Raw genomic sequence first — 12,790 nt, forward strand, 5'->3', positions numbered from 1 at the left:
TAACAAGACCAGGGGGAGTTTCAGCTGAGACAGCCTTCAGGATGTGGCCTATTTAATTTGTGACAAATACCACTCTGCAGAACTCCTGCCTGCCAAATCCTGAGGGCTCCCCTTTTTTGGAAGGAAAAACCCAGTTGTATTTGTTGGGCTGTTTCTTTCCCAGACGAATGCAGGTCGTTACTTTCAGTTACACAGTGCACACGTATTGGTGGTTAAAATGTACCCCTGTCAGGTGTTTTGGGCAGTTCAGTGTGTGTGTGCATGTGTTTGTGTGTGGATAAAATATAACTAAAGACAGTTTTTCTGTAAAAGATCTTTGTCTGGTAGCTTCAGCCATCCTGAGTAGAGCACTGGGTGTGAGTAAAGCCCCTGGCAGCTCTTTAGTAGGATGCTGCTAAGGGGATGGATGTCCCAGTAATGGTCAAAGAGGGACCAACCAGAACTGCCAGGACACAAAAAGTGTTATTTCTGAAAAACATTTCTTATTTCACTGTTTAGAAAACACCAAGTGGGGACCAACTGGAATCTGTGCCTGAAGCATGCCAAAGAGTTGGTTCTCTGAGGCACTTCCTAAATGACATTTTTCAATCCGTTTGTCCAACTGGCTTTATATAAAAACACATTTCAATACATTAGAAATTCCAATAGTGCTCATTAAATCATTCAGGTGATGGTAAATTGCTCCCATTAGTACAAAGGCAGCCCTTGGCTTTGCAGTGAGTTTGGACAGCCAGATCTCAAGTGTGGGCCAGCTGAAACCAGCAAAGGGATGAAGGAGGCACCTCCTGAGGCTGATTCCCAGTGCCAGAGGAGGCCCAGCTCCTGAGGTATCAGGGGGCTCTGGGTTTCTGGCTCTGCCAGAATTTCCAACACCTTGAGCAAAAAGACTGAGGCTCAAATTTCCTTTTTTAGCATTGGCAAGGTACTTTCCTGCAGCTCTTATGATGAGGTCAGTGGTCACTTAAGAATTCTGAGGCTCTTTGAGTCTAATGGGAACATGAGAGAATTCAGAAGGCTGAATCCAATATCTGACCTGTGCTGATTCCCACTGGAGAGCTCAAGGGACGCATTTGGTTTGTTACCTTTTCCTTTAAATGTAAACATGTTCTTTGCAAGGCTCTGCTCATTTGGGACGTTCTGCTCTTCACTTTTGGTGCAGGGAAAGGATGGCAGAGCTGGAGCAGCTTTTGTAGGGAACGCTGGGTCAAAGCCTAGGGCTGTGTAATCCAGGGATTTGTGTTGCTTTGAGCAAGGAGACACATGAACAATCCACGCACTGGTGACTCTGCTGATTCCTGGTCACCTGGCAGGGGCACACCACCCTCAACCCAGCCAGCAGCTCACCCTGACCAGCATTAACACAAAATGGTGTAGTCAGTTTAAAAAAAAAAAACAACCACATGAACATTATGTTTATTTCTTCAGCAAAATCTGTTTCTTTCAGTCTTTCATTTGCTTCTCCTCCAAAGACTCAAGTCTTTATTTCAGACATCTGCCTATAGAAAATAAGTATTTTTTTAAAGGGCACATTAAAAGATGAAAACTGAAGCTTGAATAACTTAATCAGCATACAAATTACACAGATATAAAAGTTCTGTTTCATTGTCTTAACTTACAGTTTATTTTGTACAGAATTCATTATGTTATACATCTAAGACTTATTATATCGTATAAATATCTCGGGTGTGATGTATATACATATCCAGTGTTATAATTCAGCAATTAATGTATGCATTTCACAATACACTGTCGTGTATTTCAATGTAGTGCACATGATTTATATTCCATAAAAGAGCACATCCGCTATGAAAAATCAGCATTTCATTCATAGGGTGTTTATTCCACCTTGCAATACAAGGGTTTTCTCCATTGTATGATGGACTCTTTGTACTGTGTATGGCTGTAGGATCTTCTTGTACATTCCCCAAGATGAGTTAAGAACCAGCAGCTCCAAACATGAATGTGTGAGTGTTGTACAGCGGGAAGAGAGCGGGGCAGGGTCCCTAAACTCTGCCTGGGGTGGGAAGGGGCACAGACAGGCCCCGAGAGCAGGGCAGGGTCCCTAAGCTCTGCCTGGGGTGGGAAGGGGCACAGACAGGCCCCGAGAGCGGGACAGGGTCCCTAAGCTCTGCCTGGGGTGGGAAGGGGCACAGACAGGCCCCGAGAGCGGGACAGGGTCCCTAAGCTCTGCCTGGGGTGGGGAAGGGGCACGGCCAGCGCCGAGAGCGGGGCACTGTGGGATGAGTGAAACAAAAGGTTCTGCACACACGAGAACGTCCCGCCTTTGCTTCCCTGTCCTCTGCACGCCAGGGCTTGGCTGCCACTGCTCTCTCAGCTGCCATGGCCAGAGCTGAGGGCTGGCATCAGCTTTGTGTTTAAAGTTTGCAACTCCCCATGTCCCACTAATCCACCCTTTGCTCATAGGGCTGTCCTGGGTGTCCCCCTGTTGGATTTTCCTCGGGAGCAGCAAAGCTCCCAAAGTCCTCTCTACACAGGCCAAAAGTGAGATGATGTTTGTTTGGTATTAAATTACAGGTATTGCTTCCCTAGGCACCTACTGAAGCTTAATTCTAATTAATCTGACAGTACAGTTCCTATTGTTCAGACAACTCTACTTTCCTGCATACATACTTACATACATACATTTTGTGCCTTTTGATCACTTGGCTACCATTGCTTTGTTCTCTCAAAAGCAGAGACTCTTTTATCAATGTGTAAATGCTGTTCAGTTAGCAGCAAAGTGGAATATTAGATATTCCATGAATAAAATATTTTATTTAACAGCTTCACTGAAAAATATTTAGGTGAATAGGAAAATTGAGGGGGCGGTGTTTAAAATAATTTAAAACTATATTTGCTTAAAGTATTTAATTTTGAAATTAAAATTTGAGATATTTAATTTAAAAGGAACTGATCAGAACTATTTTGCATCAAATATATCCATGTTGGATATATTTTCCTTTCATCTTACGAGAAGTAGCATAAATGCTCAAACCGGGATAACTCCAGAATAACTCCACTTTATTGGTGCTATCCCAGTTTTACTGAAAATACAGAGTTCTCTCTTCCCCCTTCTTTTCTTTTTTTGTATTGCTGTTTTCCCATGGTTGTATTGCCATTTTTCCATGTAAGAGCTTTCATGTAATGACATGTGATGGAAAAGAAAAACGTAAGTTTATGAACTTGCAGATTTCCCTTTTTTCCCCCATTGCAAGATTTGGGGATTGGGTCTTTTTGTGGACAGCTGTCCCCAGTTCCAGTGTTTAACTGGTTCCCAGTAGCAGCTGTGCCCCTTCCTGATGGGCTCTAATTGTCATTTAACTTGGGCAGGGGATGACACCTCTGTCTGCAGAAGTCCTGGCTCTCAAACCACCCCAAATTCAGCCCCTGAGCCACCAAAAACTTCCCTGGGGACCTTCACAGCCACACTGAGCGTCCCCAGCTGGGACTTCACCCCTCGGTGGCAATGGAACACAGCCCCAGGCGCCTGTGACCTTCCAGAGGAGATTTGGGATCAGCCAGAGCCCGGGAGCACCAGGAAAGTGCTGGAAAGGCCGGAGGCGTCCTCCGGTGGCTCCCACAGTGCCCACACTGCCCGTGGCTCTGGCCTCCCTCCCTGAGTGCCCAGCCACGGCAGACAGCCGGGGATTTGGCCTCAGGGACAAGGTCAGGGACACCCCAATGGGACAGCAGGGAGCCCCTGAACTTTGGGGTCCTTCTCTTTGGAGCCCTCCCAAGGAAATCTTCCGGACAAGTGAAGGCGCTGACTTCTGTTACCGTGGGTGAGGCAGAGGAGCAACCCAGGAGCCCTGCGAGTCCCTGAGCTGCTGTGGCACCGAGCAGGGACCCTGCAGCCGCTGCTGGAGCCTCAGCAGGAGTGGAAGGAAAGGTTTCCATGGGGAAATGGGGCCCTCAGCAGGAGTGGGAAGGAAGGTTTCCATGAGGAACCGGGTCCAGCAGCGCCGTGCTCTGCTGTGAGGCCACGGCTTCCCTGGCACACTGAGGGGTTTGCACTCAGGAAGAGTTGGGCTCTTTGCCCTCTGCAGCTGCCAGCAGCACCTTGGTTCCTCTGATTTCAAGACTAAATCTATTCATGGTCAGTTTATACTAACTGTGCAAAGAACAGTAAAGAGATTTTTTTGGTTCTGCTCTGTGGTTGGGCCAAATACAAAATAACACGTTGCGAAGAGAAGTTAAATTCCAAAAAGGGGTTTTTATGTTGTTAGTGGTAAGGATCATTGTAGGAATTCATTTCTCCTTGTTTCCTGGATCATTTAAAGGGGAGAGAACATTTGTTAAACAACCCAAGACCTCATCTGACGCACAAGTGCTGCATCCCTTATGAAACAGAGGCAGATCTGTGCTCTATTATTTTCTCTCCTTAAAATTAGATTATAACAGATGCCATCCCCTCCCTGTGCAGTTCAGTGCCAGCAAGTTTCTAATCACTTAGATAAGCATGGTGTCCTCACTTTTGGGCTCAATGTTAAAATTCCTGTATTTTGCAGTAGTTACATTGAACACGTTCCCAGTTGTGGATTAGGACCCAGATGCAGAACTTCCCAGTTTTCTGGTTTGTTCCAGTATCACCACTAAACTATAAATTCAAATTCTGCTTTGATCTACCTAAAAGATGGGAACTCCAGTACGTAAGCTGGTTGTAATTTGGCTCTTGTGGTTATTGCACAGGATCCATGACAGGAACATGTGCTTTATTGGGGGTGTTAGGTATTCTGCAGATTCAGGTTTTTCCTAAATGTAATTTTCAATTTATCGCAGTCATCCTTCAGTAAAAAAATACATTTAATGCATATGAAATGGCAGCTTTGAACTTCCAGCATGTTTTCCTTGCTAAAATTGGGAAGTCACTTGTGTGACTGCAGCCCCAGAGTGTCTTTTCTTCCCTTTTTAATGAAAGTTTTTCTCTTTAATGGCTTCATGGCCAGGGATGTTTTAGACAAGGTCTGGGGCTGTTGAGCATGAACCTCTCTGGCCTGCTGAACTCTACCACCAATGGATTAATTAATACAGAGTAACAGTGACTCCAAGCTTTGCTTATTTCCTAGGAAATTTCCTTCCTATTCCATGCATTTCAATACCACTTTTGACTTTCTCACTCATAACAACATGTATTGACAACCAAGCTGCTGTTTCAGCAAAGCATTTCCCTTTGAAGTATGTGCTGGTTTTTTTTACAAGTTATTTTTTCATATTTGCAATGACAAAAGTGAACCCGGGGCTACTCCTTGATTTTTGTTTTCCAGGGTTTATTATTATATTTACAGTTCCCTGTAAGAAGACACAACCCTTTTCCCAGTAAGAGTTCTAATTCCTTCCTATGTTTCAAATACTAACGACCCATGCACCCATCTGGAAAGGGGGAAGATAATCAATGATGAAGGAGATACCTCTGGGGGCTGAAGCAGATGAATAGAAAACTCAAATCATTATAAATATTACCATACTACACTTTGGTACAACTGAAAAAAAAAAAAAAAAACCAAACCCCTTCAAAGAAAATATTTAATGTTCCCTAAGTCAAATAAAATTCACAAACAATATAAGAGGAAATTAACCACATGGGGTTTTTTATAGCTGTAAAAAATAATAAGACTACTTGGCTGCATTGCACATAGGCAATAAAATGAGATTCATTCCGATCCCTTTTTCCGGGAGCCTCCTTGCAGGCTGTAAGCAAGAAATGTCCACTGTGCTTTACAAAGGACGACGACTAGAAAAAACCAATGCAAACAAACATCCCTTTCTTTTCTGATTTACCATTTATCATGAGAGATGACAAACAAATGAAGTCTCCTCTGAGTCTGAGCGCAGTTGGATTAGCATTTCGCTAGTACCAGGCAGTATACAAAAACAGCCATCGTGTGTGACACCTCCGACACCTACAGGGAGCTGTTTTAGGGGCACATCCTGGTTTGTGGTGAAACAGGATCAACTCAGCCAGCCTCTTGTACCTGCTCTCTGATATCAGGTTATCATCTCAGTACCTCCAGGGTTGGACTGTCTTGTTCCTATTGCTGACTGGACTGACTGCTCCACCATCCATAAACAGAAGGCATAAAGGTGATTACAAACATAAGAAAGTAGTTTTACATATTGTCTTGCAGTCTTTCCATATAGTCCCTAAGTTCCTTGGAATCACCAAGATTCATATCTTGGCATACCCATTTAATATTATCATCACTGTCAAATAGAATTGAGTTGGTGTAGGGGCCTCCATCCTCCGGCAGTATTGTTGTATATGAAGTGAACTTTACTCGCTTCTGCTTTGGCCCAGAAGGATTTATAGGTTCACTTTTAACTTCTTTTTCACAAAGGTACTCAGAAGATCTGAGGATATGATTATGAAGAGTCTTCTGAGAGCTCCCATTAAGGAGAAAGTTGCTTTCTTCAAACTGCATCCCTCTGTCAATCATAGTAGTGCACTCCTCTGACGGGAGCGAAATGTCCACTGGGTTTTCCAGCAGCTCCACCTCATTTCCAAGCCAGACCCAGTCATGGGAGTGGGGGATGTTGCCTTGCTCACTCACAGCAAACCTTTTGTGCCTGTACTTCCAAGCAAATGCCACACAGTTAATCAAAAAGACCAAGATTGCCAAGCAGAAAACACAGAGCAGCGCGTACATGCCAATCTCCAGGTCTGTCAATCCTCTGGAAGTCAATGAGAGATCACTGGGATTGTTTTCTCCTGGTATTTCTACTTGTGTAGGGAAACCTGTGAAGGCAGTTGGGTTATTTTGGAGCTGGCCATCCTCCAGGGACTCCTGATCAATGGGAGATGTGAAAGTTGTGCTTTTGTTTGCATTGTCCTCAGGACCGGACATGTCCTCATGGTTTTTGGACCAGTCTTGTGCTGTCCTCTCTTGTTCTGCAGCTTTCTCTATAGAATTGCTTGCATGGCTTTTGAAATCTTTCTCCATGTCATCGATGTCGTTGGTGCTCCCTTTTTGGTCCGAATCTTTTTGACCAAACTTCACTTTGACGTTTCCTTTCCCGACAGCCAGGACGCTCTTCCGCTTGGTCTTCTGGCAGGGCTCACTGATGACCATCTCAATTTTAATCAGAGGCCCCTGCCCGTCCCCTTCCGCCACCACGACAGGCCAGAGCGACTGAAGGTTCTGGTGTGACGACACCACCATCTCATCCAGGGAGGTGATGGAGATGGAGAAGTCCTTGGAGTCATAGATATCTAACGGCGTCACCGACCCGTCGCTGAACAAAATCCAAGCACTCACCACAGCCTCCTGGTGGGGAGAAGATGAGGGGAAAAAAAGGTGTGAGAGAGAGAGCACAGATCAGACACTCTGTTGTTAAAGTCTGGGAAAAAATACAGAGTTTAACTTTGGGGTTTTCTGAAGAAAATGTAAATGCTTCTCATTTTCTTGCAGGCTTGTGTTCTCTAGACCACTGAAGCATTCACCTCATCTTCAGGAACTATCAAAGAAACACTTCATGTAAATTTAATAGAAGTGATGGAAAAAACAATTGACGGTTCTTTTTTCTCAGTCTGAAGTGAGAAGCCTCTTTTGAATGCCAGAGCCTCATGATGAAAATAATCATATTTCCAACATCACAGTTAATTAGGTTTATAAAGGACCTATAATGGGGAATTTCTCTAATGCTGCAGTTCCAGTGCCTTACGTAATACAGGGAGCAGAGCTGGAATGTGTTGGGCCAGTGAGCCCATCCAGCCCATGGAACAAACTGGGACGAGAACAAATCTCAATGCAATACTTTATGTCTTCTGTCATGCTTTCAAATATGCAGGACTTGAGATACGCAAAAGTGATTGTGGTCTTTCCTGGGAACTACAGGAACACTCATAAAACCCACCATTTTTAAGGATGTTTTGACCAAACCAATTTGTCTTCTTTCTGCAAATTGCTAGGGCAAAAAATATAGTTACACTTTCTGCACTGATGTAGAACCTCAGTTCTATAAAATTTATTAAAAATAGGCATGGAATTCGTTCTGTGGTCTCGTTAAAAGCTATTTAATTCCTCGGATTATATGGTTCAAAGTAAGCACAAACTGATCAGTTTTCAGCAACGCAGGTCATGAAAACTTCTGTACCTGCAGCCAGAGGTCATTTTGGCTGAGCTGACTTTGTGAGACAATTAAGGCATGGGATTCCCAGCTGTGCCTGCACATCTAGGCTGTGTTTTCCCCCAGAAGAAGTGTCTTTTGCGGCACATCCATGCTTTCCTTGGCACTGTGCATTCCCAGACATGTCCTTCCCTTTCCCTGTGCTGTGCAGGTCTCCAAAGCAGCTCTGGAGAGTTTAATGGTCATTGTGAAGGCGTGTTGGCACCGTGGGGTTGGTGAGGAAGATGAACAGCCTTTTACTCCGAGAAGTGACTGCTTTTCACAGCCATACATTCATTATATCTGCTGCCAAAAATTTACAGCAAATTCCTCTGACAAAGCAGAGCAAACACATTGATTAATTTGCTCTGTTATTTTGGAGCATACCTGTTTGGGACTATGCAGGATGTCGTAGGCAGAGGTGGTGGAAACGATGGCTCTCTTATTTCCTTTGCTGGTTTGTAAGGACACAGACAAGCCTGACACCAGCTGCACTCCCAGGTCTGTAATGGTCACACGGTCATCCAGAACTATCACTGTCTTCTCTGCCAGGATGGAATCCGAGAGAGGGGACAGAACCTGGGAAGAGAAAGGAAACACCTTGCATGAAACAGCAAGGAATTGTTCCTTGAACAGAAAAGCAAGGTTAGCCCCTAACCAGCACACCAGATTAATCCTGGGTTTGTCACGTCCATGTCTAAGCCAGAACTGATGTTTCCCCCGAGACATTGCACTCATTTGCTGCTAAATCACTTTATCTAAAAAAAAAATTTAATAAAACAACAAATCACTTCAAAATTGCAGCTTCATCTCAACAAAATATATATAATAAATTAAATGGATTTCTTTTTTTAAAAAAGAGTCATTTTTGTGGGGTCTGTAAAACTCCCTGGGAGTGCAGTGCAGCACAGGACAGAGTGTGAGACACTGATTAACACTGGAACTCAGTGAGGGGATAAATAAGTGTACAAAGCCTGGCTGATAGGAACTTGGCCTGTTGCCTTCCTAGGGACAGAGGACCTGAATGAAATGAAAGTGAGACTTGCAAAAGAACTTTGAAAATCCCACTGGGTGCCTGCCTGCATTTTTCAATGCCAAAACCCTCCTGCCAGTTGCTCTAAGACCTTGTTTCCAGCATGCTCAGAAAGAGAGAGTCATCTTTATACTGGTGACAGAAACAGCTGGTTCGAGCCCAAAATACTTGAGGTGTGATTTGTCTAAACCTGCAGCACAGTTCCCTGCACTGGAGCTTCCTGCTCAGTTAGAGTCTCTGGAGAGAAAGAGACATTTTGAGGGCAGAAATCCCTTGACCTGTCTATCCCATTTATTTTAGGTTGAAGGGAGTAGAGCCCTAAAATCTCTGGGGTTTTGTGTTGACTCCAGAGGGTGACTGGAGCATTACAGTGTTTGCAGCCCCTGAGAAGAGCCCCAATGCTTGCATTCCTTTATTTTGATTAAGGAAGGTGCATGAAGTTGGACAGAGTAAGGTGGGGAACATGAACGCTCCCTGAAAGGAGTCCGAAGATTACTTTTGTGTCCATGGTTTGTGACCAATTTTGGGAACTTAAAGGGACTAATTTTTCAAAGCTGTTTAAGCATATAAAGATGAACGTAGATATTTGGTGCAATTTCCCAACATTTATGCTGTTATGGCCCCACTGAAGTTAAAAGGAGCTGGCTCTGTGCCTTGTGTCACCTCTTTTCACCAGCCAGGAAAATCTCACTGTGTTCCAGTCACACTAAGATGGATAAATCCCTTCAAAAGCTTCACCTAAGGGTATTTTATGGAAGTGACAAATAGCCACAATGAAAACCCATTCAAACTTCCTTTTATGTTTAGCATGCCCGGTTTTTTTTCAGCTTTTTTTTTTTTTTCTGAGATCAATGAATTTTCTAAGCTGACCACAAGCCATGATCAGGCCCCCGTGTGTGCACCCTGAGCTCTCTCTGGGGGGCTGCAGAGGGCCCTGGGCTGTACCTGCACCGTGGTGATGCCTTGCTCACGACCAGCCAGGACTCGACCCTCTTGCAGCTTGGCAATCCTGGGTTCTTCCACCTTCATGAAATCAGCCACGAGGTCGGTGATGTCGAACTGCCACTCCGAGCCCAGCATGTAGGTCAGCTGGCCCCCAAACTCCGAGGATTCAGCCACAAACTGCGTGAGGACTCTCACCGTGGCGTGCTGATACTGCAGGGTGCAACCTTTGCCTTTCTTCTCGTCATCTTCTTCATCCTCACTGTCACGGGTGGGCCTGTGAACACATCCAGCTGTGTTACCTGCAGGGCCCTGATCCTCCACAGCCCTGCAGGGCTTCAGCTGCACCTCATTTTCCATGAGATAAATGTCATCACCTGCTGCTGGGTGAGACAGGAGACCAGGCTTTGGATGGGCAGGTTACTAAATCTTGGGGAGATGCTTGTGCAGCTTTTTGGTGCTGTGCAATTTAAAAGCTACTGTCACTTCTTCCAGTAAATCCTTTGTTTGTGTGGCACCTCCCAGCAACTTGAAAATCTGTCTGTCATTGCTGGGATCTCAGTGGAGCCACTGCCTGTTCTCCAGGCAGCAGTGAAATTGTGCAGAGGGCTCAGGAAAGCAGTGAAATGTTTATGAGAGGGCAGCTGTGGAACAAAGCCCTGTAGCAGCTCCTCAGGGGTGGGAGAAGGTGTTTACATCCTTTCCTCCACCTTTGCCCCTAACATTCGTATCGCTGTGCTCATCCCTTCAAATCTCCTCTAACACCCCTGGCATTCCCTGCTGAGGCAGAGCTGCCCCACCTCATCCCCATCCCCATCCCCATCCCTGCTGGGGTTCATTGAGTCCTCTGCTTTTGAGAAATATACCTTGATTTCACCTTAAATCTCACACAGTTCATGCACTGTCTGCTGTGTTTAGTCATGCACTGACCTCAGGTGGCTTCCCAAAAACCAAATCAGGCACTCAGGCTCCCATTCAGGGCATGGGTCACTCAGATTACACACTTCAGAAACACCTGCAGCATCACACACACTCCTTCAACATTTTCTATCTGTCCCCCTTTCAAAATATAACCTGTGAAATAAAACAGCTTTCCCTAAAGCTCGGAGAAGGCATCACAGTGATTTGTACGTGATGGCAGCACTGTCACACCTCACAGAGTTTTGTCTGCTTAAAGACCCAGTTTACCACCACTATTAATTTTTTTTTGCTCTTGTTCTTTGCCTGGGACAAACACATGGATCCTCTTATCTCTTCCAAGTCAGGTATTAAGCACTAGGTGGTCACACTTTTACTCATTATGCCCCCATGCTGTGGACTCATTGCTCAGAAATAATTTGCCTCCCTCCTTTATTTATTGAGCCTGAAGCCACCTCTATATCAAGGGTGGGAAATACAGGGTAAGTCTCTTATTTTTCAAAGTATTGTGGGAGGTATTTTTGTGGTTACTGTGTTCCTTTATCGTCTCCTTTGAAATAGCAGCTATGAAAAACTATTATAAAACAGAATTGCTTCTGTTATAAATTGTTTTATGACAAAGTTGGCAGCCAGTAAGCTGAAAACACATCTAAGAAAAACCCTTTTGCTCTTCAAAGTGATTGAAAGTCCCAATGTTACAGAACCTAATCCACTGGAAATACATTTTCAATGCATCACTTGGTAGCTGAATATTTATATTCAGCATCAAGTAAATGGTCTTTGGTACCTTTTGGTTTTGTGTGTGTAAAACAAGTGTCCATCATTACTTGCTGAATGAAACATCATTGAATAACAATGGAATTGTTAGGGAAAAAGACAAGGCTACCAAAACAGGATTTAGATTTCCCAAATAAATTTGAGTAGCTGGGTATTTCAGGGAAACTTTCAGTTGTTCTCTCTTTGCCAACACTGGTGTCAGTCTGAAGTCAGCTCATAGTTGGCAAAACAGCCCCAAGGAAAGTTCTAGAAGGGGGAATATTCACAGAGCTTTTGTGGCCCATATCCATCTATGCTGTAAAAGAATTCATGAACTCCTTAACATTCCCACTTTCAATTTGTTCCTGCATTCTGACCCTCTTCAACTCAGCTAAGCCACAATCCAGCCCTGAACAATCTCAGACTTTGGGAAAACCAAGTTCAGCTCAGGGATTTTGGGATTTGGACCCTCTTAATTATCCAGATAGTAACATTAATGCCTGTGCAGAATTGGAGAAAAATGTGCCAAAGCTGCTCAGCTAAGGAGCACTTGTGGGATTTGGGGCAAAAGAGCACAGAACTGACGGGAACCAGTCCTGTTATGGGAAAGAGACCCAGAACCAGTGTTCTGTGCCTTGCAGGAAATGTCCACATATCCATTCCCACCAGCATCATTTTGCACAACTCCCTTTCTGCTCCTGTTACACAAGCTGCTGTTTGTCCCTGCCCAGGGCAGGGGTTGGAACAAGATGATATTTAAGGTTTCTTTCAGCTCAAACCATTCTGTGATTCAATGTTTTATTCAGATCCAATGGGTTGCTGTTATATTTATTTATGTGCTTGTTTATTTCTACTTTCACTGTTTAAAACTTTACACCACTGGATTGTCCAAGAGCAAATCTATTCAAAACAACTGGAGGGAATCATTTTTCAGCCCCAGCTCATAAATATGACCTGTGGAAAGAATGACCAAAGGGAAGAATTGTTGCACAGGGGAACAGAGGGAGCACTCCAGCCCTTATCTCCAGGACTGTGTGG

The 12,790-nt window shown here is 44.4% G+C and overlaps 1 protein-coding gene across 1 annotated transcript in view; it reads right to left on the reverse strand.

The window, feature by feature from the left end:
* Nucleotides 1-1,398: 1,398 nt before the first annotated feature.
* TMEM132B (transmembrane protein 132B) overlaps nucleotides 1,399-12,790 on the reverse strand; it is a 222,238-nt gene continuing 210,846 nt past the window's right edge. Inside the window, exons 7-9 of the mRNA XM_039561156.1 lie at nucleotides 10,082-10,355; nucleotides 8,491-8,682; nucleotides 1,399-7,262 (exon numbers count right to left, since the gene is read on the reverse strand). Of these exons, the coding sequence (XP_039417090.1) occupies nucleotides 6,108-7,262; nucleotides 8,491-8,682; nucleotides 10,082-10,355 (1,621 nt within the window). The 3' untranslated portion in view covers nucleotides 1,399-6,107. The remainder of the gene's footprint in view (nucleotides 7,263-8,490; nucleotides 8,683-10,081; nucleotides 10,356-12,790) is intronic.

Source organism: Corvus cornix, chromosome 15, assembly GCF_000738735.6.
Source record: "Corvus cornix cornix isolate S_Up_H32 chromosome 15, ASM73873v5, whole genome shotgun sequence".
NCBI lineage: Eukaryota > Metazoa > Chordata > Aves > Passeriformes > Corvidae > Corvus > Corvus cornix.